Source organism: Xiphophorus hellerii, chromosome 2 (assembly GCF_003331165.1).
Source record: "Xiphophorus hellerii strain 12219 chromosome 2, Xiphophorus_hellerii-4.1, whole genome shotgun sequence".
Lineage (NCBI taxonomy): Eukaryota > Metazoa > Chordata > Actinopteri > Cyprinodontiformes > Poeciliidae > Xiphophorus > Xiphophorus hellerii.
This window is the reverse complement of record NC_045673.1, coordinates 19,432,074-19,459,568: the sequence shown is the minus strand read 5'-3', so window position 1 is coordinate 19,459,568 and position 27,495 is coordinate 19,432,074. Positions and strand designations below refer to the sequence as shown.

The 27,495-nt window shown below is 38.5% G+C and overlaps 2 protein-coding genes across 10 annotated transcripts in view; both read left to right on the top strand.

The window, feature by feature from the left end:
- LOC116735013 (calcium-dependent secretion activator 2-like) overlaps window positions 1-24,875 on the top strand; it is a 102,153-nt gene extending 77,278 nt beyond the window's left edge. Inside the window, exons 12-13 of the mRNA XM_032586604.1 lie at window positions 12,880-13,016; window positions 24,571-24,875. Of these exons, the coding sequence (XP_032442495.1) occupies window positions 12,880-13,016; window positions 24,571-24,786 (353 nt within the window). The 3' untranslated portion in view covers window positions 24,787-24,875. The remainder of the gene's footprint in view (window positions 1-12,879; window positions 13,017-24,570) is intronic.
- The window catches only part of mical2b (microtubule associated monooxygenase, calponin and LIM domain containing 2b), a 385,618-nt gene that overhangs the window by 298,470 nt on the left and 59,653 nt on the right, over window positions 1-27,495 (top strand). The gene's annotated exons all lie outside the window — the stretch shown is intronic.

Genomic DNA, 27,495 nt, shown 5'->3' with positions numbered 1-27,495 from the left:
TGCATTGCTGATGAAACTAAATCAATCAATAAAAAAAATCCATTCATCTCTGACATGGATACTGAACTATACGCATCTTGCTGATCAAGAGCTGAAATTGCGTAGAAGAGTCATGTACAGGATGCTTTGGAGTGTTTAATTCTGTTGTTCTGTCAGTGGTTTTTATCACTGCAGAGAAAAAGTTCCATGTGTTCCTCTGCTTGGTTAATGTGTGATCTGGATTCTCTGTTCAACTTAAACTGCATAAAAATGTAATGCAACAGAAAATCCCAGATTAATATAGTTTAAACATTGATGGATAAAAATACGATATGACAATATTTTTGACTCAGTCAATCAAAATGACGGACGATAAAAAAAAGTGTAGCGCGACCTTTTCCCTTGCTAAGTCATAGAGTGAAAAGTCTTCACTACATGAAAAGCAACATTTTATTCTTCCAAACTTTTCTTCTCTCCCTCTGAATCTCAAAACTCCAGATAATTTGTCTTCATACTCCTAACTTTATTTTTTTCTGAGGGCATCTTAAATCTTATTTTAATGCCCTGTTTTTTTCCAGTTTTTGACAGTTTTTGACCAGTTTGTCCTTTTTTACTATTGAAAGACTCCCTTTTCAGATAACATCTTATTTTCTCTTCCTATTATTACGCTCCTTTTTATAATCTTTCTGCTGTGCATATAAATTATACTTAATCTGTGACCAGAAACTGTGGTGCTTCCCATCGATATTTCCAATATCTCCAATTAATTTCCTTTTTTTGTTTATCCTTTCTTTATTAGCCTTCATTTCCTACTTTTTTTTATTTGACCCTCTCTTTCTCACTCATGCACATTATTTGCAAATTATTTTCTTTATTCTGTGTTTGCAGTAGACTTTGTTTGAATTCTAGCCTCCTGCCAAGCTAGGCCTGGCTGCATGGGAGTTTCACGCTGAGAGCTGATTATTGCTGTATGTGTGTAATTTGCTGTAATAGCTTTCCTTTCTCACCACCACTCATTAGTGTTTAATAGAAGAGATTGAAGTGTCAGTGGAGAGAAGTGCTGACATGCTGTTTGGAGCAGGAAATAGGTGGTGTCCCTTAAATAGCTCCTAACTGGGTGCTAGTTGCTGTTCTTTATATCAGTGCTTATTGGGTTTGACAGAAAGTCATTCACTGGAATAATTGTTGTTTCTGTGAAACCCTCCTCTTCTCTGTAAAACCTATAGGTGTGTGCTCACCAGCATGAAATATAATGGCTAAATAACTATGACTACATGTGCACACACACAGATTTTTAAGGGAATAGCCTGTTTTCAGATTTAGATAAGATTTGGTTGGTGCCTTATCACTAGTCTACATCTTTCATTGTTCTGCTGTTTAAGATTGGATTCAGATTAGACACACATTAAAATAATGCCAAAGTTGAACTGAGCCTTATTTTAATGCATGTATTTCTCATTATGTTAAGGTAAGATATTTATCAGCAAAGGTCTCACCTAAAGTTTTTAATTTCTACTTATTTCCATTCATTTGTACATTAAATTTTGTACAATAAATTTGTGTTGTGGGACAAACACTCATTTTTCTGAGAGTTCTTCTTTATACTAGTCCTGAAATTTTAAGCCTTGAAAAGTTTAATAAAATATTAAAATTCATGTTCCAGGTAATTGTTTTCCAGGAAGATTAAAGTAGAAAAGATAAAACAAACTACAAATGAAGACGAGCAATATGTTGTCTGAGGTGAGCTGGTTCAAGCACTAGCTTTTTTTTCTCCCTTCTCTGTTTGTCATTAAAATTAACCTCCCATCAGAAATGTGCTTCTTTATCTCTCAATGTATATTCACAAATACATTTTGCACTTTCCTACCGGTGCGAAGTTTTAGCCCACATTTACACTAAACAAGCCACAGGAGAAGATTACATAGGTCTGATTAACGAGTGAAGCTCAATACACGGAGCTTAGATTACTCAAAATGTGAGATTAACTCAAGCAGAATATTTCCCCACTTCCAAACAATGGAGAAGATGTAATTTCCATTTGAAGTACAACCTCGTCTGTGAGAGGCAGAATCTGGAGTACAAAAACTGTTCTAGAAAAAATCTATATGTATTATCATTGATGTGCATTTTATTACATGAAATAAGTATTCAATCTTCTACCAACCCACAAAAATTTTATCTCTAACAGACCTGCTATTTTCTATCACTGTTACGTGCATTTGTTTGTACTTGTTAACTTAATAATTCGGTAAATAATGACACTTTTAGTGCAAAGTTGCATTAAAGGTCTATTAGAAGTGCCAATTTTGTATTATTTTGTAAATAATGACACATTAATGCAAAGTTGGCATTTTTAATGGACTTTCAATGCAACCTTTAGAGCAACTTTGTATTATCATTTACCAAGTGACACTTCATGACAACAGACATTCATAAAGACTTCTTCATCTTCATGACAGGTGTTATGTCATGTTTATGACAGTATCATATCAGTCTTATGCACACGCCGTCAAATAAAGTGTTACCAAACTTTTTAACTGTCCTTGACCATAATTTGTGCTTTGGGCCTGGGACAACTGACTCTGTTGTCCCCCTTTTCAGCTGCCATGTTAGATACAACCAAAAAGGTTTTTTGATCAGCTTGACTAAGTTGAGTCGAATCATGAGCATTTCTGATAGAAAAGTCACAGGTGCCAATTTGGATTTTTAATTGTGACACTATCAGAAATCCCAGCAATATGTTGTTTTTTAAAAAAATGAGAACATTATAAGGAAAACAGTTGCGACTTAATTTTCCAAGGAAATTTCAGCAAGTACGCTTTAGAACAGGAAAAATAATGAAATGGTTGAGCACTGAAACAACCTGCAAAGGCCAGTCAAGTTTTCATCAGAGCCTTCAACAATGCTTGAGTCGTATCACATTTCTCTCAAAGGCCGGAGCTTTGATCGGTATTCAATGTTACTAGATTCAGAACGACTGGCTCCCCATGTGTTTTCAGGTGTAGTCCTCTTGTCATTGGTGTGATGTTTTTTTTTACTTTTAGAAGAAGCAGGTGGCCCTGAGGCAGAGCATAAAAGCTGTCCATCCCGCTCAACCTCTCAGACTCTCAGCAGCTGAGGATGCATTCATGTGGCCTTTTGAAACTTTTCTGTCGGTTCACTTTGTCTGTTTGTGCACTCATGAAGAGAATCCATGCTCAGCCAGAATGACGCTGATAGACTTGTCTGCCCGCATCTTCATCTTGGCCCTGACATCACCAGAGCTGTTTAGGTCTGACAGGCAGATCATGTCAGATCTTTCAGCATTTTGCACCTGCTTCTGAAATGCTCCCTGTCCTCTCCTTCCTCCTGCTCTGCATCAATAACCTGCCATCAGTGACTGCTGCTGTGGTTCAGAGGAGGATGTCACATAGATGTGACTGTTGCTGTGACGATGCCAATGAAGCCCAGACTGCATGGATATGGAAACATTGAGCAGAGAGACCCACCATCCCACCTCCCCCTCACACACACACATGGACACGCATACAGAAACGTGAACAAAATCACAAGATGAAAAAAAAAATGAATTGAGTTTTGTTATATTTTAAAACTAAAAATGTATCAGGATTGCTTTTTAAATTCTGTTGCGGATTTAACAGAGAGTGTATGAGGAGAAGCTAAAATAGAAAAAATATGTTCTCTTTGAATTTTCTGCAGTGTTTTGAATCAGCTGGAAGCTTTTAACTGCATTTTTAAACTTCCTGATTGTAAAGGATTACAATAGTGAAGCGTCGAAGTAACATATGCATGGACTAGGTTTTCAGCATCACTCATGAAAAACATACAAGTCTGCATGTTTTCTTTGGGGTGTAGTTTTACAAATACATTAATTGAAAATTATTTAGCTGAACTGTATTATTGAAGATTTTGCAGACATCTTCTCCTGCTCCCAGATAATGAAAGCAAGGATGCTAACAAACTGGATAATATTGTGGCAGTTTAGTTATTTCCACAGTTATGGTCTTCAAAGGTTAAAAAAATACAACCATTAAAATGATGCAGTGATGTTATATTTAAGTATAAATTAGGAATGCTTAAAGATCAAGGATTTTATTGAAAGGTTTAGTTAGTGAAGAAGCGCTGAGCTAATCAAAAGAATTGGTTTTGAAAAATTGACAACTTTATGTATTCCAAATAAAAATTTCACAATATAAACGGAAAAACATTATTTTGGGGATAAATAAAATCTTGATTGAGATAGAAAAATCTGTTTACCAGTTGTCAATAATATAATTTTAATACCAAGGGTAGCTTCTTGTTATTAAAATTGGACAAGAAGAATGTATCGTTTTGCTGTTTAAACAATCGCATTTCAGACCAGAACACTGTGAACGACAGTATTTGCCGTGTGCTTCCCATGGAAAGCCAAATGTAGCTTTGTGCCATTAACTTTAAGGAAACTGGACACTTTAGAAAGTCTTACGGCTATTTTATGTCATCTACTTAAATAAATGTAATTGAATAGATCTATTTATTTAAAGCCAATGAGAGCAAGCGGACATCCAAAGCAAGACATATTTTTACTCTTTACTCATTCTTAAGATAAGATAAGATAGATAAGATAAATCTTTATTGTCATTGTCACAAGAACAACGAAATTTCTCTTTATGCTTCTCCACTGAAACTCATACTGCAGCCTACCCCCCAAAAAGTATTGCAACTTTTGTTTGGTAACCTGGTTCAGGACCATTGTCGCTACTCAAATGCAAATATTCAGGCATGTGCACCTGTAGGTGGCGCTATGGTAGGAAATATGCATATCAACTTATAAATCGCATTAATAATATTGATGTGGGCAGAGTTTTGTAGAAATATTCTCCAACAGATATGCCAGTGTGCAAAGGTTTTTGGTCAGAAAATGTTTTCATCAGCCTGCCATTAAGACTGAATTAGTCAAACACCAATCTCGCCATCTAGGATCAACTCTGAGCCAAATAGAACCTACCACAATTTACACTAAGGAAGAAACAAAAACAGAGTTATTGTGGATTTTAGATTCTTTTTGCCCAATTAGGATCTAATAGCTAATTAAACATGCCTACGCACGTAGCTGTAAAGTTAAATTGCCCATAATTCTGACCTCCAAATTTTTTTAAACTACAAGTTCATCCAAATAAGCTCAAATTTTTTGCTTTCTTTAAATTGTTCTCAACATTTCATACACTCTATGAAATGTCTTCATATCTTAATAAGCCTCATTCTGTTTTTTTTTCACAAGTTTGTGTTTAATACAAATACTTGTGACTTCGAGAATCGTTTGATATTCCTAACTAACTTGCTCACACTAGTGGAACACATCAGCCTTAGTCATTCTTAATAGCTTGTTTGCTTAAATAACACCAAATCCATTTTTTTATATTAAATGCTCCTAGTGTTCAATGTTGTTTTCATGCACATGTACTTTACTGTGGCTCACTCTTAAAATAATGCAGTCCTGCACGCCCAGGCCACTTGAGGGTGGAGCTTTTCAGGTTATTTAGTTGAAGTTGGAAAAAGGAAGGAATCCGCCAGGAAGTCTTTTAATATGGCCAACTAAGCATGATATTTTTCTTACAATCAAAAATCATCCAGCCATTTATATTTCTTTGATTGGCAATATGAGTGACTATCTTAGTTGTATTAGACATTATTAAAATGGAATACGACAACTTTTTTCCAGTCGAAGCTACTGCCTAGTGGCCGTTTCTACCATCAGAGTGGCTGATGGTAGAAGGGTTCCCATTTCTGAAAACTGACAGAAAAATGTACTCCACCACACTTCTAGTACAAAGTTTGCATTTCTGCCTATGTAAATGATTTGCTGAGTCAGACACATTACCATGATTCCAGGTTTCAATCAAAACCCAACACAGTGGCTTATGATGAACTGTGATTTCAGCTGCTAAATAAACAATCTTATGTTTCATAGGATGGACCAGACAACATGATGCTGCTGGTATACAAGTTTCACACAGTTGTATAGACATGGGAAATTAAATATCAGCAATGTTTGACACAAAATTTCAAGTAGGTCAGCGAGATAACAATAACTGGAAATGAGGAAAGGAAGTGGTAAACTAAACCTGCAGCCTAAAGCTTTAAATCCACAATAAACTGTTTGGAAAATATGAGCAGGGTGTGTGTGGTGTGTGTGTGTGTTTGCGGGGTGGGGGGCAACACACGGCATGAACCAAATTCATCAACTCTGTCAGGTTCAGTGACATCTTCTCATACTTGAGCCATTACTGCTTCAGAATATTTTTGCCCCAACTACTTCCATGTATACACACACACACACACCTCCCCCACTTAGAGTTGGATTTGACACAGATCATCAACACTCTTCTGCTGTTCATCCATCAATCAATACTTCCCCTCCTTTTCCCTCTTCTTATTATCAGCACTAATCTATATCTCTTTGTCTCGTTTTCTTTAGAGTCGCCTCCTTTAGCCCGGCCTTTTCTCTAAATTACATTAAGGATAATCCCATGGATCTGATGGTAACAAATGTAAAATGACCTACATCGGAATTAGATGAAGTGAAACTAGGCCACTTGAATTGAAGGCCAAGTGTACACAGAAAGTGAGAGAGTCGGGAGAAAAGACTAGAAAAAAAGCAAATGACCCTTGATTGGAAGTTGATTGTGAAGATTTCACTTTTGCTGCCTTTTTTTTTTTACCATCGGACAAAAGCCACACAGAAATGCGTCTGGGTGGATGAGTGCATGGGGGAATCAGGAGGGGAGACCTTGTGGGCATCTCTACATCCAAACAAAAACAAAATGGCAGTGTTAATAAAAAGCAATCACTAATGCTTTTCCCCGGCACCAGGCCGCAGGCGTCGCAAGCGTGGGCACGGCGCTGGCATTCTTCAGTGACTCATGGTCTTTTGTGGAGCCATGTGTCATACTCATAAACTTCCCATGTCCAAATGTACTCCCACAATAACGACAGAATGGGAAGTGTTAGGCTTTTCATTTGCAGGGACCATTAACAAGAGGGCCTGAAGGACTGGAAATGAACCCAGGTTTGCTCAGGCGGGGACACTATGTGCCTCGCCTGCTGTTTTTTTTTTTTTTTTTTTTTACCTCACTTGTTTGATGCTAATGCTAGCATCAAACCCTTGTTATCTGCAGCTCCTTTGGATGCCCTATTCAGCCACTCATTCAAGTGTGTTCGGAGTATTATCGCTTAAGTCCAAAAACAACTTGTGAATATAAAGTGAAAACCAGACTGGGCAATGGCAGCATGTTCAGGTAACTCTGGAGGAGCTGCAGAAATCCACAACTCTTGTGAGAATCTGTTGACACAATACATCAGCTGGACTTCTTAGAAAAGTAGGAACAATTAAAGCTGTAAACTGCGCTGGAGGCCCTTGCAGCTCAGTGCTGCTCTGCTCTGGCCTTATGGCAACTGCGGGAGCTTCAGCAACACCACCGTCAACTCTCTTTCACAATTCCTGCAAAAGTCCACTAGGAGATACACACTGATGTGTTCAGCAGTGATCCCTGATGATGGACAAAAAATCGGGACAATCAGTTGATGTCTTAAGGAGATATAGCTGATGGATAGCTGAGGGGCCACAGTGAAGTCAAATTATAATTTAATGCTATTGTGCTCTTTAGAGGTTAACAAAGGTCAATCATATCAAGTTCAGTGCAAAACAAATGATGCATGTATGATTTAGAGACAACCTCATGCAAATGGCAAGGAATTAGAATTTGCTATTCAGCCGCGCCAACATGCTCCTGCTACCAGCTAGTGTTGAAAGAAGGATTTACCATCATGTTGCATTTCATTAAACACAGGTTGACATCTGCATGAAGCATAGAGTAAAAGGAAGAAAAACGGTGGGAAAACCAGTGACTTCTTGTTGAAAGGAGGTGGGGCTAAAGTGATATCGCTAAATGACAACGTGAATGTGATGAGCTCTGGTCTGTGATGACAAAAATAGTTTGATGCAGCTCGGAGTTTATGCAGGGATGTTTCATGGCGAATGGTCAGTTTTGAGGCTTGGCCACACCCACATGCTTGAAAAAGTATATGTATGAAAAATATTTTGATAACTTTGAAAACTTCAGTGCCTCATGGCTGTGCTGACTGATTTTGAAGCCTGGATTTCAAAAGCTGCAGGGCGAGTTTCTTCAGATACAACGTGTTTAACAGAGACAAAATAGCAGCTCTGATCCAAAATGGTCGACTTCCTGTTGGTGCTACTGAAAAGTAGCACCAACGTTTGACACCAATTTTGTTGTCAAACGTTGGTGCTACCTTTGAAGTGAAGTTTGGTCAAAAGTACACAAACTGTTAAAACTTTCACATCAGGTAGAGAAATGTGTGTCTTTCTAGAATAATCCTGCCATATGTACTGGTGAAACAACCTGTGTTTTGGAGGCAGTGACATTTGCACCAGTGACGTGCGGTCAGGGGAGGCAAGTGAGGCAGAGGCTCACCTGTCATCATGGAAAAATAATAAGTGCAGCGATATATTAATAGTTTTCTCTTACCACAGCAATCACTTATTAATAATTGCAAAATAAACATTAAGCCTAAAACCATGCTACTGCAGCAAACTGAATGTTCTGCTCTTTCTGTGGGAAATATTTGAGGGTTTTTTTTGTGGTGTCAGTTGCTATGGCAAGGAGTCTGCATGTAGCTGCGCTGATACAGAGAGCAAGAAAGACATGGTTTTGAGTTGTACTTTAACAGTTTCTTCCTTTTATGTGGAGCACAGCACGAAATTAATAATAGCTACATGTCCAAGTTTGATTGAGTTAACGGAATTATTCTGCGGCGGCAGCGCGGCTATGCATGTGGAAAAATAGTCTTTTTGCCCTCCAGCGTTGTCTGCATGCGCGAAATTTCCTTATGTAAACAATAACATGCAGGGGGTCTATATTTGTAAATCTGATTATGATTAAGTTAGTGCCTCACCAGCCATGAACCTCACCACACGTCACTGATATGCACCATTGGTGATTTGTATAAACACGGGCAAATCATGTCCTACAACGAACTTACTCACACATTTGATTTGAAAGGTAGAGCAAATTTTGGAAATATCTACAAATGAGACATTGTGTTACCTCAAAATTTAAAAACACTGTAGAAAATGACTTATTGAACTACAGTATATTAGGATGCCGTGTGATTGACACACCAGCCTTTTCTGTTTCTGTTTGTGCTTCATGTGGGATAATATTCAGAAAATCAAGAAAATTTTAATTACAAAAAACAATGTTCTAGGGAGTGCCGTGGAGGAATTAGGCCATGTCCACTAAATATTGGACTGCATTCGTGTCGTGGGTTGGACAAGGATCGATCACAGTGAGTTTGGTGGAGCTTGGCTGAAATATGTGGAGTTTAGAGCCAAACATAAGGCAACAGCATCACCTGTGACTTTACCACAGCCTCCACTGAAAACTCTTTGTGCTTTAAAGTAAGTGAGACCAACTAGTTATCTGTGATCTGACACAAGATCATCTTGATTTGGTCAAGAGGGGTTACGGCTAGATCTGTTTCAGAGTCAAGTTTAGAAGCCACAGCAGTTGCTCTGCTTGGCAGCGTGTGGCAGCGACGGAGACCTGCTGCTGCTGTGCAGAGCAGGTGTGTGTTAGAATCATGGCAGCAAATGGCAAAGAACTTTGCATAGTTTTTTCCCCCCAAACTAAGGATGCATTCAGACCAACCCAGGATTAGAGATCTGAATCAGACTCTAGTCCATTTCTCTAGAAAGTCAGAATTTTTGGGAGGTCAGAATGCAAATGTGAATTCCAAAACGGACTTAAAAACCGAACTCCGATCCGCCCAACAACCTAGGCCTCGGTCCGGTTGAAGTGGACTCTAAAAGGGTAGAAAACCTGTCCGGATGCAACCTGACTAGAGACCGTTTCAAAAGCAGGAAGTTACCAACAGTGCAGGACATTCTGGTCAATATATTACTCTCCGCTCTGCGGGTTAATGAAGATGTTGTGTCGGTTGTCATGGCAACGGGTCTGCGTTCCGACACAGAAAGCGAGGCAAATCAGAACATAAATGGTTTAAAGCTGTTTTACTGTTTATCAGCTTAAATCCCCATTGCTGTGGCGCTCTGCAGCTGCTGTCATTTTAAAACCTTTAATAAATGACAAAAACGGGACTAATTTCCTAGGTTGTTTGAACATTTAATCATCTAATAGGATGACATATTTCATATGTCCCTTATATAAAGTATATGAGTCATGGTTTGTTACATTTTCACAAACTAATAAAATTAACAGCAGCAATTACGTAATTATTCACAAATATAAAAGAGCAATTTGCATAGTCCTCTCTTGCATCTTGACAGAAACCAAACTGTTTATAGATTTATATCAAGGGAGAATACTTACAAACATCAGCAATTTTCTTAGCTTTAATTTAAGCCATATTTATAGAAATCGGGTAAGAAATAAAGGCGCTGCGATCATTTTGTGACAGATTCCTGCTCATCCCTCACTGGGTTGCCTGGTTTAGTGGACAGACTCACTGCGCAGTAACGGTGCCTGTAGGAGCGTCGCTAGCATTAGCAGCTAACAGGCGACGTCCAAACCTTTAATGTATATGAATGAAGAAATCCTACAACCGCTAAAATCTGACACCGCTCCGTTTCTGTTTACTTTTTGTGAAGAAGAAAATTGCGCTGGTCTTAAAGAGGTTTTGTGTCGATTTCTTCAGTAGATCTTGGTGCAGCGCCACCACAGGCCACGGGAGGGATGGCTGGGGGACAGGTTTTTCAGTTAGTTTTAGTCGTTTGACAGCGCAGTGTGAATGCAAACTACAGTTCTGAAAATGTAACAAATGTTGCAATTTTAGTCCACAATCGAACCGAGTACCGGACTATCCGGTCTGAATGCGTCCTAACAGAGTGAGTCAAGTATGCTGTTGAATGCAGATAATATTAGCTAAATGATGACTAGCTAATGCTAATATAAGCACGTTAACAAGATTAAGGCTACTGATTTTGTTAGTCTATGTTGAAAAGTGGGTAGTACTGGTTACATTGAGTCACTTGTTTGGAACATTTATTTATATGAGTAGTTTTACTGCTCTGTACTTTTTTCTTTTACTTGAGTAATATTATTGCTACTCTTACTTGAGTAGATTGATTTTGCATTTAAAGAAATAGACCTCAGAGATTGGATTCTTAGATTTCTGAAATATGAGCCAAAGTTTATGGAAATTTGAGCATAATTACTCAAAATGTTATACATGTCACTGTTTACATCCTTATTGTTTATTTTGTATGAATATTCATGGTTATTTTATTTGAAAGGTTAAATAAAGGTTTGTTTCTGTATTTATATTAAAGTCCGCCCCCCCCCCCCCAAAAAAAAATAAGCCAAACCTCTTTGCACTTTTACAAAGTAAACTTGCCAGCTCCTTAAAATCCTAAATTTAAATAATTTTAAAACTTTTCATTTATCTATGCTGAAACCATTAAATGAAGTTTAACAGCATTGTCATTCTAAATAAACACTTGTTAAATTTGTATATCTGTGGTTTGTGGTAAAATGTTACCATTTATGGGGCCCCGAACGCCCCATAAATGCCAAACTTAAACAACCCCAGATATGACATGAAAGCAGTGTATTATTTCCTTATTTCTCACAATTCTATGCTTTATTGGCCTTATCCCATAAAAACACATTGTAGTTTGCATGTGGAACATGCCTAAATGTTTAAAGGGCAGGGACCCTGATGTAAGACACACTAGATTTCCCAAGTACAGACAGAAAATGAGATTATTTTGTGGTTTTTGTCATTCTGTGCATACCTGACAAGTCTCGTGTTTTAGCCGGGAAACTACAATTCTAAATTAGAATTAAACTTTTCTTTCTTTTCCTCAGGACATATGTTTTTACATTAATTAAAGATGTTAGATATTCATTTGATAGAGCCAAACTGTAAAACCCAGCAGTGCAAACTGTTCCTTCAACAAATTCTACATTTCTTTTATTCAAATGCAAAACCAAAGTCAAATTACATTTCAACTGAGTCCAATGAAAGGCTTACCGGTAGTCCTTATTTAATCTAAGTCCTTTTCCCATGAAATGCTGCTTTGGAGTCTGTGTTTGCCTTCCTCAGCTTCGTTGCAAAATCAACCAAATTGTTGGTGGTTTTCTTATATTGCCTGAGTTCAGGGTGCTGCTGATTGGTCCAGATTTCTTTCGCCTGCTGAGAAGTGCTGCAGAGTGGCGCACAAATGTGTGTTTTTATGCACCCACATCTGCATCCATGAGCAGATCTGCGCAACATTTGAGGGAAGAAGTTGGGGGATTATGTGCTGTTATTGACAGTAGAGAAAAATGTTTTTGTATTACCTTTGCTACTTGCGATTAAGTTACAAAAAGTAGTAGTAGTTATAATGGTTTCCTTATAGTGAAGAGTGTTTAATGTGCATCTCACATAGAGAGTAAAATGCATCCTGGGTTTGATGGGGGTTTGAAGAGAGTTGGTATTAAAATAGTGAACAAAATCATCAGGAGTATAAAGAGTGTCAGGATTAGGTAAGTTAGAGATATCACAACCTGTGGAAATATGCTAATTACACAATAACACAAGTCTGGAAGTAGCTCCTGCCTCATTCTTGTCTAAGCTTAACTTATTCACAAAATTAGTATAGAACAATTCTACTGAAGCATCTGTGTGAAGGAGCAGGGCAAGCTTTAAACCTCTACCTAGATGTCAAAGTTAACACCCAAGAACTACAAATAGTTTTGAAGCATCGTGTTTGAACTGAAACTGGGTCCACTTTTGGGACAGTTTTCTGTTTAACTTTATTTAAAATGTAAAAACCTAAAGTACTATAGTTGTTAAAGTGAAGATGCTATTCGGACCTGTTTTGTGTTTGCTTTTCAGGTCTGGATCCCTGTCAGCGTCAGGGCATGGAGGATTTCATCTCTGCAGCTCCGGGTTGCTTTGACCATGCTGCTCTGTTCTCCGTTTTACAGAAACACACTCTGCAGCACCGCATGAACGACTCCTTCTCCTGCCTGGTATGTTATCTCGAACCTGTTCTTTAGGTTCCAATCCCTGGTCCTCAGGTACCCCGGCCCTGCATATTTTAGGTGTGTCCTTGCTTCCACACCTGACTACTGAATGGGTGACTAACAAGCTTCTGCAGGCCTTTGACTGCAGAGGAGGTCATGCAATCATTTGAATGAGGTGAGCTGGAACAGAGGCATCTAAAACATGGGTTCCCTGCATGTTGGGAATCACTGCTCTTAATGACAATGTGATATTAGAAGAGGCTCAAAATATTCCGCAGAGGGCAGCTGTCAGTATCACTGGGTGACTGCAGGTGCAAAGTACACTTAATTAATGTCAAACATCTGCTAAGCAATTTAGACAATTTACATGACCTACTAAATACTTATATGAAGTAGAAAATAAATTATACCAATCTGACCTATGGACAAGGCATTTAAGTAACTGAAATTCTATTTGGACTTAAGCAGATGTGCTCAAATTTAAATTTTATAGCTAAATCATTTTGGACCTAAGAAGTGGACATTTTATGTGAAACAACCCAGATTACTAAAATTCTTCTCATCTCTGCAAATGGATAAAATTATTTTATTTACAAAACAAAACCAAAGTGTAAATAAAGCATGTGGTAGAATAAGGTTGGATGTAATATGAAACACAGGCAGGCCAGTGATGTATGTAAATGATTCAGCTGGAAAAGCTTGCTTCAAGGTAGGTAAAAAAAACCCAAAAACCCTTAAATCTTGTAAATTCAAATGCGTAGTGTCAGAACAAACATGCTCCACACATGTCCATTGATCCCCTCATCTAACTGTCAGTTGATTTTTGGTACAGTACTAATCATCCAAATACAAGCAAATTGGACTGTATTTATTTGTTTGGACTATATTTATTTGTTTGTTGAAGTTTAGCCTATTTTGTCAGTGATCATATAGCCATTTACATTTACAGTAGCAGCATAATAAATTGTCACATAGTTAATGTATTTCATTAATTCAGTTCATTAGTGACTTTCATATATATTGTAAACATTAGATTTGTTCCACACAGAGGGATAATCAGATGAATGAAGGACTTCCTCGGTGTGCAGTAAAGCCCTCCAAAGTAATGCTAATGCCCTGATTTGACTCAAGCGTGCTGAAGCAGAGACGCATCTAAACGTTGCTGGAGTCCGGTGTTCTGTCAGATCAGACCCTGTCAGAGAAGCATACATGCAGTGAGTACGCATGCATGCACAGTAAGAGGCCCATGACACAGAGGACCTGTCAGTTAAGCATACGCGACTGTAACAAGGCGGCCCTTTGCCGCTGGATTTTACAGTGAGGATGAAAAGTTGAGGCAGAGTTCAGGTGGAAACAGCAGTGGTTTATTCTTCACACAAAATCAACAACCCTTTCACAGGTGAAACTGCAGCCTTAAATAGTCCCAGCTGTTACGGACCAAACCACCTTTAATACACAGGGGAATCTCAATTCACCAATCTCCACCTATTTGAATAAAATACCTTTTACTAAATATAAACATTTCCACTTACTTTTTATAAATATTTTATGTTTTATCCTTACACCATAATAAAAACACCACAAAACCCATAAACAACCCCCCCACCCACTTTTCAATGGCCTCTCCCAGAACCTATAAATGGTGTCTCTGGACCCCGGGGGCAGAATTAGTCCAAACACCCTGGAGAGGACACAGAAAAGACAGGTGAGTCACTTCATAATAGCACTCCACACTTAACAGATTATGCACATACATTTGCTCAGTTTTACCCACCAGTAGCTCATTGCTCTGAGTAACAATTATCCTCCCTTCACAAGCAACCAGGTCACTTCTCAATGAGGAGCAGCTGTGCAGAGCCCAGAACAAAAGGCCACATGCTAATCACTAAAAACACTCAATAAATACAATTAAAACTTCTTGTGTGCAAATTGTTGTTTATGTGCAAATCTATGCTTAAAGTGCAGTGCTAAATAAAGTGCTTGTTAATAAAGTGCTTTTAAAGTGCTATACAGTGACTTAAGTAAAAATAGCCCCAGTAGCGACAAGATACAAGAAAAGTAAATAAATTTTTTTTTAATGATAACTAACTGGATATACATGCATTGCCGTGGTTTCAAAGTGTATTTAAAGCAGGGTCTAGATACAACTACAGTCAACCTCAAAACACTCCCTCTATAAAACTCACCTTCCTGTTCGGTGATGATGGTCTGACTAGTTAACTAAGTCATGATGTCATAATAACAAAATGTAACTTCTACGTCATGGTGTCATGTTTCTGATTAAACAAAAGCATATGGTAATCACAGCGTGTACTTCGCTGACAGATATAGTCGTCAGTTTGTGCTACATTTTTGACGATCTGGCAACGTATGCTGATCTGACAGAACATCGGACCTCGAGGCCTGGTGTGGGCCATAATATAATATTACTGGGTTTTTGTTATATTCTAATTTTCTAAGTCTTTTGGCCTTATAATTGGGGCCCCGGGAGTAAGAACATATTAGATAATGAAGGATTAGAACATGTTGGCATTCTGTCAAAGCAGACATCATGAGATCACCAAGATGGGCTAAAATGTTTTTTCATTTTCAATTTATGTTTAAATTGCTTTCTTGGCATTACAGCAATCAAGCCCTTCCTGTTATTTCTGAGCAACATTTTGCATGTTTCCACTCTATTTTTGATCATTTTTCATGGTGATGAGTTTGAAGCTTTTGGGGTTTAAAGTTCTCTTTACCATCCCCCTAAACTTTAGCCATCTCCACAGAATCTCAATTGGAGATTGGTGTGGACTGGTCCACTCCAAACCACTAATGCTATATCCAGTAAGAAGAAACCTGCATGTCAAACTGAAAGATTGCCTTTAGCCTAAATCTGCCAGGCTGTGAATAATTCTGGAATTAGTGGTAAATGTTTTCTTTCTGCAGGATTCAGACAGTAAACAGTTTCTGCAGCAGGGTTACTTTCATCATTTAACATGTGATCTTGTTATCACATTCCTATCCAGTTTCCATAGCTTTAAAAATAGTATTGGATACAAATCCATTTATAAATTAGAATGTCATTGAAAATTGTATTTATTTCGGTAACTCCATCACTCAGTGATGCATATCAGGTAGATTAATTGCACACAGGCTGTTTCAAGCCTTTTTTCTTTTAGGATCACCTTCTTCTTCCAGCTAACCAAAACACAACATCAAAGATTTGAATATTACATCAGACCAATAAAAAAAGAAAAATTAACATTTCAGTTGTTTCGTTGTTGAAACTGCCAATGTAAACCAGACGCAACTTTAATTAAACCATGTTACCTGTATAGAAAACATTATGTTTCCTTATGCTGGTTTGACTTTCTCCTGTCTAGGCCCTATTGCTATCGTTGCCTTTACCTTCACTAAAGTTATATGACTAACTCAGTGTGTGCATGATGGCTAATTTAAACTTTCACTTAGTGATAACTAGTTCTGGTCATTTAAAATCATTTTTACATTTGCCATCCATTTCTTGTAGGAGCTTAATGCTGAAGGGGAAGAGAAGTTCCTGCTGAGGCTAAAACACATCAGAAAACATTTTGAAGACACATAAAAGCGTTCAGTCTCTGTCTCGGCGTGTGTGTGTGTGTGTGTGTGTGCTGGTTTGTTAAACCGTAGGGGGTCTCTCGCACTGATTGAAGAGTTAAATGTTCTAATCAATACTTTCCAAATAGGAACACGGCCCAACTGCTGTGCCGGCTCACTGGAGACACAGGAAGGAGGAGGGGGAACTAATCCTAGAGAGAATACACTGAAGGCTTTTGTGTTGTGTGTAACTTAGCAGACCATGAACATCTCTGTGTGCTATGCTCATATCCAGCGTTATGTAAGGATTCTCCTGAAATTACCTCAGTGTCGCACACACAAAGCTGAGATGTGCGTTTTTAGCCGGTCGGTCTGTTGTAATCCAGGGATGGTTGACTTTGCATCTATCGCTAACCGCTGTCAGAAATTTTTAGATAAGCTGACTTTATTTTCTGTTTTCTCTATGTCATTTGAACAAATGAACTAAAATGTGGGTCAACGTTAAATCAGGGACTCTGATGCAGCCCCGTACTTTAGAGAAGAAACAGAGGAAGAATGCTGTCCTAGATTTACAGAAAACTTCTGTTTGAAAGTTAGGACCGGTGTCATGAGATGCGGTTTTGAATGGTGAGGATGGAAGCGGCGGACCCAGCACGAGGTGCAATAAAGGTATTTAATGAAGAAGCGATTCACAAATTCCAGGCAGCACAGGCGAACAACGACTCTCACACTGGTAGCAACTGGCATAGACATCAGACTGACAATAGGCAAGGACCCAACAGGGAAACACAGGTGGGTATAGATACAAAGGGAAGATAATCAGGGGACACAGGGCACAACTGGGATCAATCAAGGGCAGATGAGACAACACAGGAACTAAATTGCCACAGAAAAACCAAATCCCCACAACCAGTACCAGTTTAGTGCTGTACCTCAAATACCAACAAGTGACTTCAAATGGGTCAAAAGAATGCTGTGATTCACAATGTCAAAAGCAGCCAGATTCTGCATGTTTAGATAGGAAGTAGGCTTAGTGACAAGTAGCAGCTTTTTCACTGATCCTGCGTAGAAAACATTCAAACTCCAAACGTCATGGCTGTACAAGCCACCTTTTGTACAAGCTCAAAAGGTGCTTCTACTCAATACTGAGCAAAGGGTCTGAATACTTATGACCATGTAATATTTAAAAATATTAATATTTTTATAAATATGTAAAAATTTAGAGGGCTGTGAATGCTTTCTGTGGCCACTGTAAATTGCTCATAGATTTTTGAGCAACTTTAGCTGAAGTATGTGTGGTCTGATCTTCAACAAACTGAATTTTTCAATTTCTGTTTGTTTGTTTGGATCTCTATTAGCCATTGACGTGAAAATGGTTGCTCTTCCTGGGGTCCACATCATAAAAAAGTCACTTATTTCAAAAGCAGTTACACACACTTAATATAACATATTGATTCATAAATATACAATTAAAACACCTTATATGTTAAAATAATTAAACAGGACTATTTATTACTGCTTCAAGCAGATGAAGGAAGGGGGTTCCATGTTTCCATTCCTCTATAAATATCAGTGTTTTCTTCAATATTCCTTCCATGGTGAAAAAGTACAACAATCTTTAAAAGGCCTGCCATGTATTAAAGTAAAGTTTTTCTTATTAAAGGATGATTATAAAAAAAAACATTTGGTACTGTAGATACTACAATATATTTATATATATATTTTTAAAAAAAGCATAAACCAAGAACTCATTGTCTATCTCAATCATTTCTATGAATGTTAAAGCTTTGCCTCTGTTGATGAGAACACAGCATGCATAACAGTCTGGGTTAATACTGCTTTTAGGAGGCTCATTTGGAATTCTGTAAAGAGTATGTGTTGCAGGTATGTTCAAGCTCTGTAAGAGCCTGTTAGTAAAAGCATGTTCTTAAAAAAACTGTTGACAAAGGTTTCCTCTGAACACTAACTTTGATGCTGAAGGAGTCATGCTGGCTTGTCTTGCATTTCAAGTCAACGAGATGTTCAGCAGAGTGACATCTGGGCCTCTTTGGTTTGTCTGCCTACCTCACCAGGACTCCTTCCAGCACTGCAATTAGACCGCTCCATTCACACTGTCCAGCCAGCTCTTCATTGCTCAGCCTTTTGTGAACACCGCAGGGTTTTTTGTTCCAACTTGAGCCTCTTTTCACTGAGCACTCTTAGAAAAGGCCTGGGCCTAGGCGTGGGAGACATCTGTTGAGAAGTGCCTTGGATTCATGTCACAGACCAGGTCATATTTTATTGAAAATGAGCTGAACCCAACGACAACAATGGTAATTAGGCAGAAGTTTGGGATGTCGCTGGAGTCCACAGTGCTGCCAGAAGCAGCAGCGTGGCTCCTACTGAGGGGGAAGAGGTTAAATCCGGCCAGTGACGGTGCTGTGAGCTTGAGCCCAGACAGATCCAGTCCAAACCTAGAGTCATGTCTCTACATCTTGTTGCTCTCTACACTTTAGGCTTAACTGGACGACCAGAATGGAGCTGTTCACAAAATCAGGATCTTTTTTAGATAAAACGCAACATGTACAGACTCTTCAGATCGATGCAGGTCTCTCAAATTCATTTGGTCTTGAATTGAATTTAGTATAAAAACATCTTGACAGTAAAAAGAAATAAAACTGCGAGTGTTTGCAGAAGCTGACTTTGACCATTAGTAGCATGCTGCTGTCCCAATGCTCCGCCCTTCTCAGCCCTCTGGCTGCTGAAGCACAATGAGATTGATTGTTGAGAGTGATCATTGAAGTGGACAGCATCTGAAGACCAATATTTACTCTAATTTGCAAGAATCTGACCTATTTAGCCTCCTGTCAACCTATAAGTTTACAGCCTCAGCTCATATCCTGTCCCAGACTATTGCTGAGCTTCTGAGAGACCAGGACACAGGTGTCCTGCAGTTTTAGTATGCTGAAGCAGAAATCTACCTTATTATTTTTGTCTTAACAGATCCTGAAATAATTAGCCAAGTCTATGCATCCACATGATTCAAGCCCCCGTTTTGTTTGAATCTCAAGCCCATTTCAGTGATTTAGGTAAATGTCTGCTCATCAGAGGACTGCTGAAGTTGGGGCGGATGGCTCCAGTCACATTCAGCCATCACCACATGCATCTGAAACACACAGAATATTCATCTAGTGTGCTTTGATAAACAACCTGCACCTTGTTTCTATTTGACTTGTACTGTACTTTAGTAGCATTCAGTTTTATACACCTTGAACTCCCATGTTGTCACATTGCAACCATCAATGTATTTAGTAGGGATATTATGTGAAAAGCTAACACAAAGCAATTTGTAATAGTGAAAGAAAAGTCTACAAGGTTTTGTTTTTTTATTATTTATAATAAAAATGTCTTAAGTGGGGCGTATTTTTGTATTCAGCCCACTTGAGTCAATACTATGTAGAACCACCTGCTACTGGATGTTTAGCAGCAGGTTGCTAGTTTGTCTCTACCAGCTTTGTTCAGCTATAGATCCCCATTTTTGCTCAATATTCACTGGAAAATAGTTCAACGTCAGTCGGACTGCATGGAGAACATCTGAAAATGTTTTAACTCAGTTTGTTTATGTAGCAACATTTCAAATGCTGTCTCAAGGCACTTTACAAAAAAAATACAATTTAATCCAGTCACAGATACTTTCCAATTGATGCAAGTTTTCAAACAATAAATTCAAAGTAGCTTAAAAATTTCTAAGGAAACCCAGCAGAGCATCAAGTCATTGACTTGCAGCATTCACTACTCCTTGACCAGCAAAGAGTGACAGTCACTCGTGTTGTGTCATTGACTTTACATCAATCCCTCATACTGAGCAGGCATGTAGCGACAATGGAAGAAACCTCCAGCAGAACCAGAGCCTGGATCAGTAGAAGTGACCATGTGGCACAACTGACTGGGAGTTTGAGAAGATAGAGCAAAATGTACAAGAAGGAACAGGTAAACTGATGTAGGATTACTTTTGATGTTCATCAAAATGAAAAGATAATATCAGGAGCGAGAGAACAATTAGCGAGAGAACATGAGCTGACATAATGGCAGCGTTGTGTCAGCTCATGGCTTCCTCCAGGAAGAAATCGTGCTGCCAATCCAGGTGGATGTCCGAGTCCTACTAGGTCTCCAGCTGCTGCGCCCTGTCAGTCCACCATGTATAACCAAGAGTCTGAATCTGTGTGACGCAAATGTTCAAAACCTGAGAGCGCCTGGAGACATTCCATTACTCGTATAAGACTGGGCTTTCAATTAAAATGCAAGTCCAAAATGTTATTGTCACTTGCTTGTTTGGACTTTCTGTGGGCGGAGTCTGTGGCTTTAAAAACAGAGCTCTGCTCCACATGGAGGCAGTCTTTGGCTAGACTCCTGAGAAGTCACACTGAAGGTGATGGACTCTGACAATGAAGGTATTGCTGTTTGTCTGATTTTAACCTGCCGTGGATGTCCTTTGTACATATTCTGCACCTGCCATCTTTGTTCACCTGACAAAAATCTTAATAAATTTCACTAAAGTGATCTCCGGCATTTATGTTTGACCAAGTCATAATAGAACCCCGTCACAATGACAGACAACGATAAAGTCTAGCCCAGCAACTGCAACATAGGAATTTGATTGTGAAAAATATTTGAAAATCATGTTAGTTCTTTAAATGTAAAATTATTAAATTTCTTTTTAACATACAACTACATTTAAAATTGTGGTTGTGACAGGATAAAAGATGAATAAAAGACCTTTAAGAGGTATAAATTCTACAGTGGCCTTTTTTGACTCCACACTTGTACTACAGCTCAGTTTAAAGCTGCTGTGAAGGTGGAACCCAGATCCCCAGCGTACAGCTTCTGCTTAGAAAACCAGTCACAACTGGATGCTGTCGTTCTGAGTTCATAAACAAAATATTTTGTCTCGTTATATTTATTAATAATGATTGCTTATTAATGAGTGATTTCCAGAGTGAGAGTGATGAGCTATGATCCAACTGGCAGGCTTCCCAGCTGCTGATGTCTGGATCCTTCAGAGGAGGCCAGAACCCCAAAACTGCTCAGTTTTTTCTATCAGCTGAAGTTTGTTTCAGATTGAGCACTAAAACCGAATTATGAAAAGCATTAGCATGGACCTGATTGTATCTTTATAGAAGTGGACCATGGTTAAACTTCTGAAATAAGATGCATGTTTGAGAACACAACCGAGCCAAAGGATCTGTTGTGGCCGTGATGGAGAGCAGCTTCTGGAGCTTCAGGTCTCATGCTTTTGGTTAGATTGTGATCTCTGACTGGTTGCTCTCCTGATGTCCACTCAGGTTTATTCTTCCATTTGCTTTCACTTCTGGTTCCATTCTGGTAAATTATTAAATGGCTCTGTTCCAAACTATTACCAGAGTCAACATTAGCTACAGGAACAGCAGTTTTCTTTTTTTTTAAATTTATTTTTACTCCTGCATTAATTCCCAGAGTTGTGACTTGTTAACTGAGACTATATTTTGGTTCAGTGATAATGAGAGAAATGATCTGAAATGATCTTTGAGTCACAAACCAAAAAAAAAAAAAAAAGAAGAATGGATAAAAGAAAACAGGCAAAGGTGTTTGTAGCTTCAGAGCTGCCATTGCTTGGACGGATCTTGGGTTGAGCCGTCCCTCAGAGGGGGGCGGCAGACGCTGTTGCTCTGACACAGAGACGCACAGCCACGGCTGATGGAAGCCTAACGAGGCAGTCTGCTTGTTAGCTGCTAATTGAGCGGTCAGAGCCAATACTGGAGTGCGCCATCTGTTTGTCACAGAGGAACATCTTGTCGCTTCACGCCCATCAGTGAGCCCCCTTCTCTCTCTGTGGTGTGATATTAATAGCTCGTGCCCACAGAGAAAAATCAAGAAAGAAACTTAAGTAAAGTGATGAAGGGAGGAGGGTCAATGAAAGGTCTGCAGACGAGGATTCTGACACATTTAAACCCACTAGGAAGCAGCCTGCCAATGAGACCATAAATATATTTTCTAAAAATAACTTTTTTCAAATTTTTTGTCATTTTCGTAACTTTTATTTTCAATTTACTTGAAGGTAATGTTGTAAAGCTGTTTTTGTATTTCTCAACATTTTCCTTGCTATGCCAGTGTTCTGCAGCCTACTGTACTTCCTTCTCTTTTTGTGCAGATTGCTCTTTTATATAAAAGGTGTTTTAATGTGTAACATAGCAAAAGAACACTGATCTTTATTTCAGTGTCACTCCTTGCCAAAGCTTTGGGTGGTCAGTTCAGAGAGACTCGACAGATCCCAGGACCCTGGTCTCTGCCAACACCAGAACTGTTTTTGTCAGTTTGGTGAATTGGTTGTGAAAAATCAGGGTAGATGTGGTTAGTCTGAATGGAAACATGACAAAAGCTGCTCAGCAATTATAAGACCGGTTTGTTGGCTCTGATTCCAAATAAGGCCTGTCTATTGATGATTGAGTAGGAAGAAAGTCATTTTCAGCAAGTTATTTTATTTTAAAGTATAAATAAATATGTATTTTTTGAATGACCTCCCCTCTGTTATCTCCTGGGAGACAATCAGAGCCCAACTTGTTCCAACAGTAAATGTAAATCTACCAGATATGTGAATGATTCTGTGCAGACATACTCAGCACAGTTAGCTGGGACCAACAGAACATGGACAGGCGTGTGCAGGTGTGTGTTCTCAGCATCTGCAGACCAAGCAGATTCCCTGCCAAGTTTCCCAGGAAGGATTTATCAGCCAAAAGAAGAACATGCATGAAAACCAACTGACAATATGAATATGGCGTTAGCTTTCAGGATGTGTCTTAATATTGCAATGTCTGGTTGAGTTTTGGTCTTCAGAGGGAACCAACTGTTCTGAAGGTGAAACAGTTTCTCTGCTGCTCATCTTCCTTCCTGGGTCACCGGTCGCTTGGCACTGAGCCACGGCTGTCAGCCAGAGGGAGCTCACTGTGTGTGTGTGTGTGTGTGGGTGGGTGCGTGGGTGTGTGTGTGTGTGGAACCAGCTCAGTGGAGGTGCTAATTTGTTAATGTTTTTCAGTGCAGAATCTTAATTAGTGTTGTAAGCTTCATGCCTAATTTAGTGATTACACACCAGATAAATGAACTAATGTAAATCTCAGGATCTTCAAATTGTTCCACACCTTTCAGCCTTTCCTTACATATTCTTCATAAACCTGTAGAGAGGTAATAACTTTTACGTCAACCTGTTGTTTCATAATCTAAGAGTTTTTTTTCTGCCTACAGTCCATATACCAATTGACTCTGTCCACTAGTCCATTAGTACATAGGCAGAGTCAACTTTTTTCTCATTTTGGTTATGTATAATACATTTTAAATGATACAATTCAGATCAAGTGCAGACTTTCAGCTTTAGCTCAGTAGGTTGAACTAAAACTTGCATACAAATGTGATGAACTAAATGTTTTTATAATACAATCACTTCATCTCAGGGCGTCAAAAGTTTTCTCTCCTACAAGCCCATAGGACAACTCCTGCAAATCCTCCATTACATGGTTTTCAAAAAGAGGCTACACTATTGGAGTTCAATTGATCAGTGTAAGCCCCGCCCCTTGGCTTTGATCTCCGCGTTTGATGGATAAAATTACTTCATGGTGATGCTTCAGGAGCAGGAACAATGAATCTACATTTATGTAATTATCTGCATCAGCTTGTTTAAGTTTGCATTTTAATAATTTAGTGAGATATTTAATGCATTGTTTGTTAAATTAATTAAACAATTATTTATTTATTTGCATATTTAATCAAAAATTTAAGGATGTATTTATTTAATTTTGTCTTTTAACTCTGTACTTTATTTCCTCATATATTGTGCAATCTGTTAGTTCAACCCACTGAATCAAAGCTGAAGGTCTGCACTTCAACTGCGTCTGAGTTGTTTCATTTAAAGCCCATTGTGGTAATATACAGAACTCTGTCCAAATATTTCTGGTAGTGCATGGAGCAGTAGGTTAATTGTCATGCTTGTCCTCAGGGCTGGTTCAGTCCCGGCCAGGTGTTTGTCCTGGATGAGTACTGCGCTCGGTACGGGGTTCGAGGCTGCCACCGCCACCTGAGCTACCTGAAGGATCTCATGGACTACGCCGAGAACAGCGTGCTGGTTGACCCCATGCTGCTACATTACAGCTATGCTTTCTGTGCCTCACATATCCACGGAAACAGGTACCCAAGCATTATCATGACAGAATAACTTTCTTCAGGGTGTCGTCTACCACATCAGACACAAACGTTTGATTCCCAGTTACCCCAAGAGTGTGGGACTTCCTGCTACTGTCCTAATTTTTTCAGTTGTTGGCCATAGTTTTTGGATGGCCCTGGGCTACTTTGAGTTGGTTAAGAAAAAAAAAAACTGAGCAAGTAATGATCATATGTGAGGTTCTTCAAAGCTCCACTCTTTGGCCATTTTTGTTTTTCCCAATATTTCACTTCTATCTAATGGGTGTGAGAAAATCATTGTGGTTAGTTAAGTACAAGTTCATTATTCATACTGAGGACTGTTTGCATGAGGTCAGTTACTACTGATGTTAAAAGGTGACATCTTTGTACAAAAGGAAAAGTGCTGAGTTCACTGTACACAACCTTAACACCACAACTTGGACTGCAATATATATTAGCTAATTATAAATACCATTCATTCAGGCTCTTCATGCCACTAACATTGTCACTAATGTTTTGAAGTGTTTTATGGAAGCATTAGGATATTACAGTTGAATTGTTTCCTTACCAAAAGAGCAGATCTATTCTTATATATCCAGAATTTGGTAGATACTATAGTTACATATACTCAATTACATTTACTTGAGTAACATTTTAGAAAAATGTACTTTTAGGAGTATTTTTGCTATGCTGCATGTTCTACTTTTACTTGAGTAATTTTATCTAGTCTTACAAGAGTAAAATTTCTGGATTCTCTACCCACTCAATGAAGAACAAACAGGTTTTAACCAAAAATTCACTAGACACAGACACACACCTGCAGTTTTTGTTACAGTTTCATAAGTTTTATGTTGAAAGAAACTGATTTGGAAAAAATTTATTTTGCCTGACTGTTATTTTTTTTGTTATATGAAATATAAATATATAAATATAACTTTTCGTCCTTAATATACAAAATTTCCACTTTACTTTATATTTTGGTCTGTCTGATTATGTAAATTTTACATATTGAATGATTGATCATTTGATCAGTTCCTGAGCAATTGAGTAGACTTTTTTACCAAATACTTTTTTCTTTTACTTGAGTAAAAATATATTGAAGTAGTGCTACTCTTACTTGAGTATAATTTTTGGGTTCTCTGCCCACCACTGCATATATGATGAGTTTTTATTTTGGATCATCTGCCATCTCTGATCTGTTTTTCTGTTCAACACATAATAAAAATACATAATAAGATTTTAGGACTTTTTTAGTTGTATGTTTGCTTATCAGAAGTCACAGTGTCACCATGACAATCATCAATTTTATATTTTATGTTGTCCTATAACATGCAGCCTTATTGCGCAATTAAAATACAAAGGCGCTATATGGAGGTTTTATAGTAGCATGTTTCCATCCATGTGAAGGAAGTTTGGGTAACACATTGAAAACCTGCATAATGCAGATAATACAACATATAGTTTTGAACTGGACTGAAATCAAGTTAAGTAGCTGAGATTATACTAATCAAGACCTTATTTAAGTCTAAAACTTAAAGAAAACAAATCCTTGTTGTGAATTGGACTACAAGTCTGTGTTCAAATTAAAGTTCCCACAATTCTGATGCCATGTATAGTTTGCATTCAAAACTATGATGTCATTTCACCAAATGCTCACAGGAACTTTTTTGGTTCACCAATAAAGTGAATTAGGCCCTGTTAACATGGAGCAGGTTTTCAGTGAAACCGAAACCTCTTAGTTGAGATCCAGCCTCTCTCTTACACTCCAGGTCTCAGAGTGGATCTTTTCTGTATGGAACATCCCTGGCAGAGGTGCGATGTACAGATGTGAAAGCACACATCTACAGGACTCACGGCTGCAGAGTTTGCTCTACGCATGCATGGGCAGAAAACAACAAAACCATGCATTGTGCTGTGAGCTGCTTGACTCGTTCAGTTAGACTCATCCTTTCATACGGATTATCCGTGTGTCATAGAGATGACCTTTGAGGTTAATACAGATATCACAGTGACTTGTGAGGTCAAAGTGATTTGACGACATACTAAAACCACAGTGCCATCTAGTGCCCTGGCATGACAACTACAGGTGTCTTGGCGGTCGTCTAAACAGTGATTCTGTGTCTAAACGTTGAACTACTCTCCAATCAACATCCAAAAATACAATCGTTTTACAGCCAGCATATGAGCACAGCCTGACTTTAGACTTCTGTTTATATGATGGCAAAATACAATATAAATTGCAGTAATGAATAAAATCAGTTCTTAGAAGAACTTTACTTTTAGAAAATGCATGGTAGCTCTGAAATTAACAAAGTGCCCAGTACAAAGTTACAGTGGTTGCTTTTCACATTGTTTAACATCATTTCTTCTGCTTGAATCTCCTCTTCACTTCCTGCTCCCCTCTGCTCTTAACAAGCAGGTAATTACTGATATATGTGCTTTCTCTCTTTGTTGACTCATTTAGTCAATTAGAAAGTGTAATGATTAGCTTCTTCAGTTAATCATTAGATATTACCCGACGCGGGGCGGGAGGGATTACTGGAACTGGCTTTTTGTCAGTTGGAGCTCTAATTTGAATAAATGTTCATTCAGGACTCGCCTGAGTGGGTGTAGAAGGGGGGCACAGAGATTTTGGATTGCTGGCAGGCGTAATGGTGACAAGAAAAAAGAATTAATTGTAGAAATGCAAAACTCCCTGGAGGGTTCTTTTGAGAGGAGAAACAGAATGAACCACTGAAGAAAA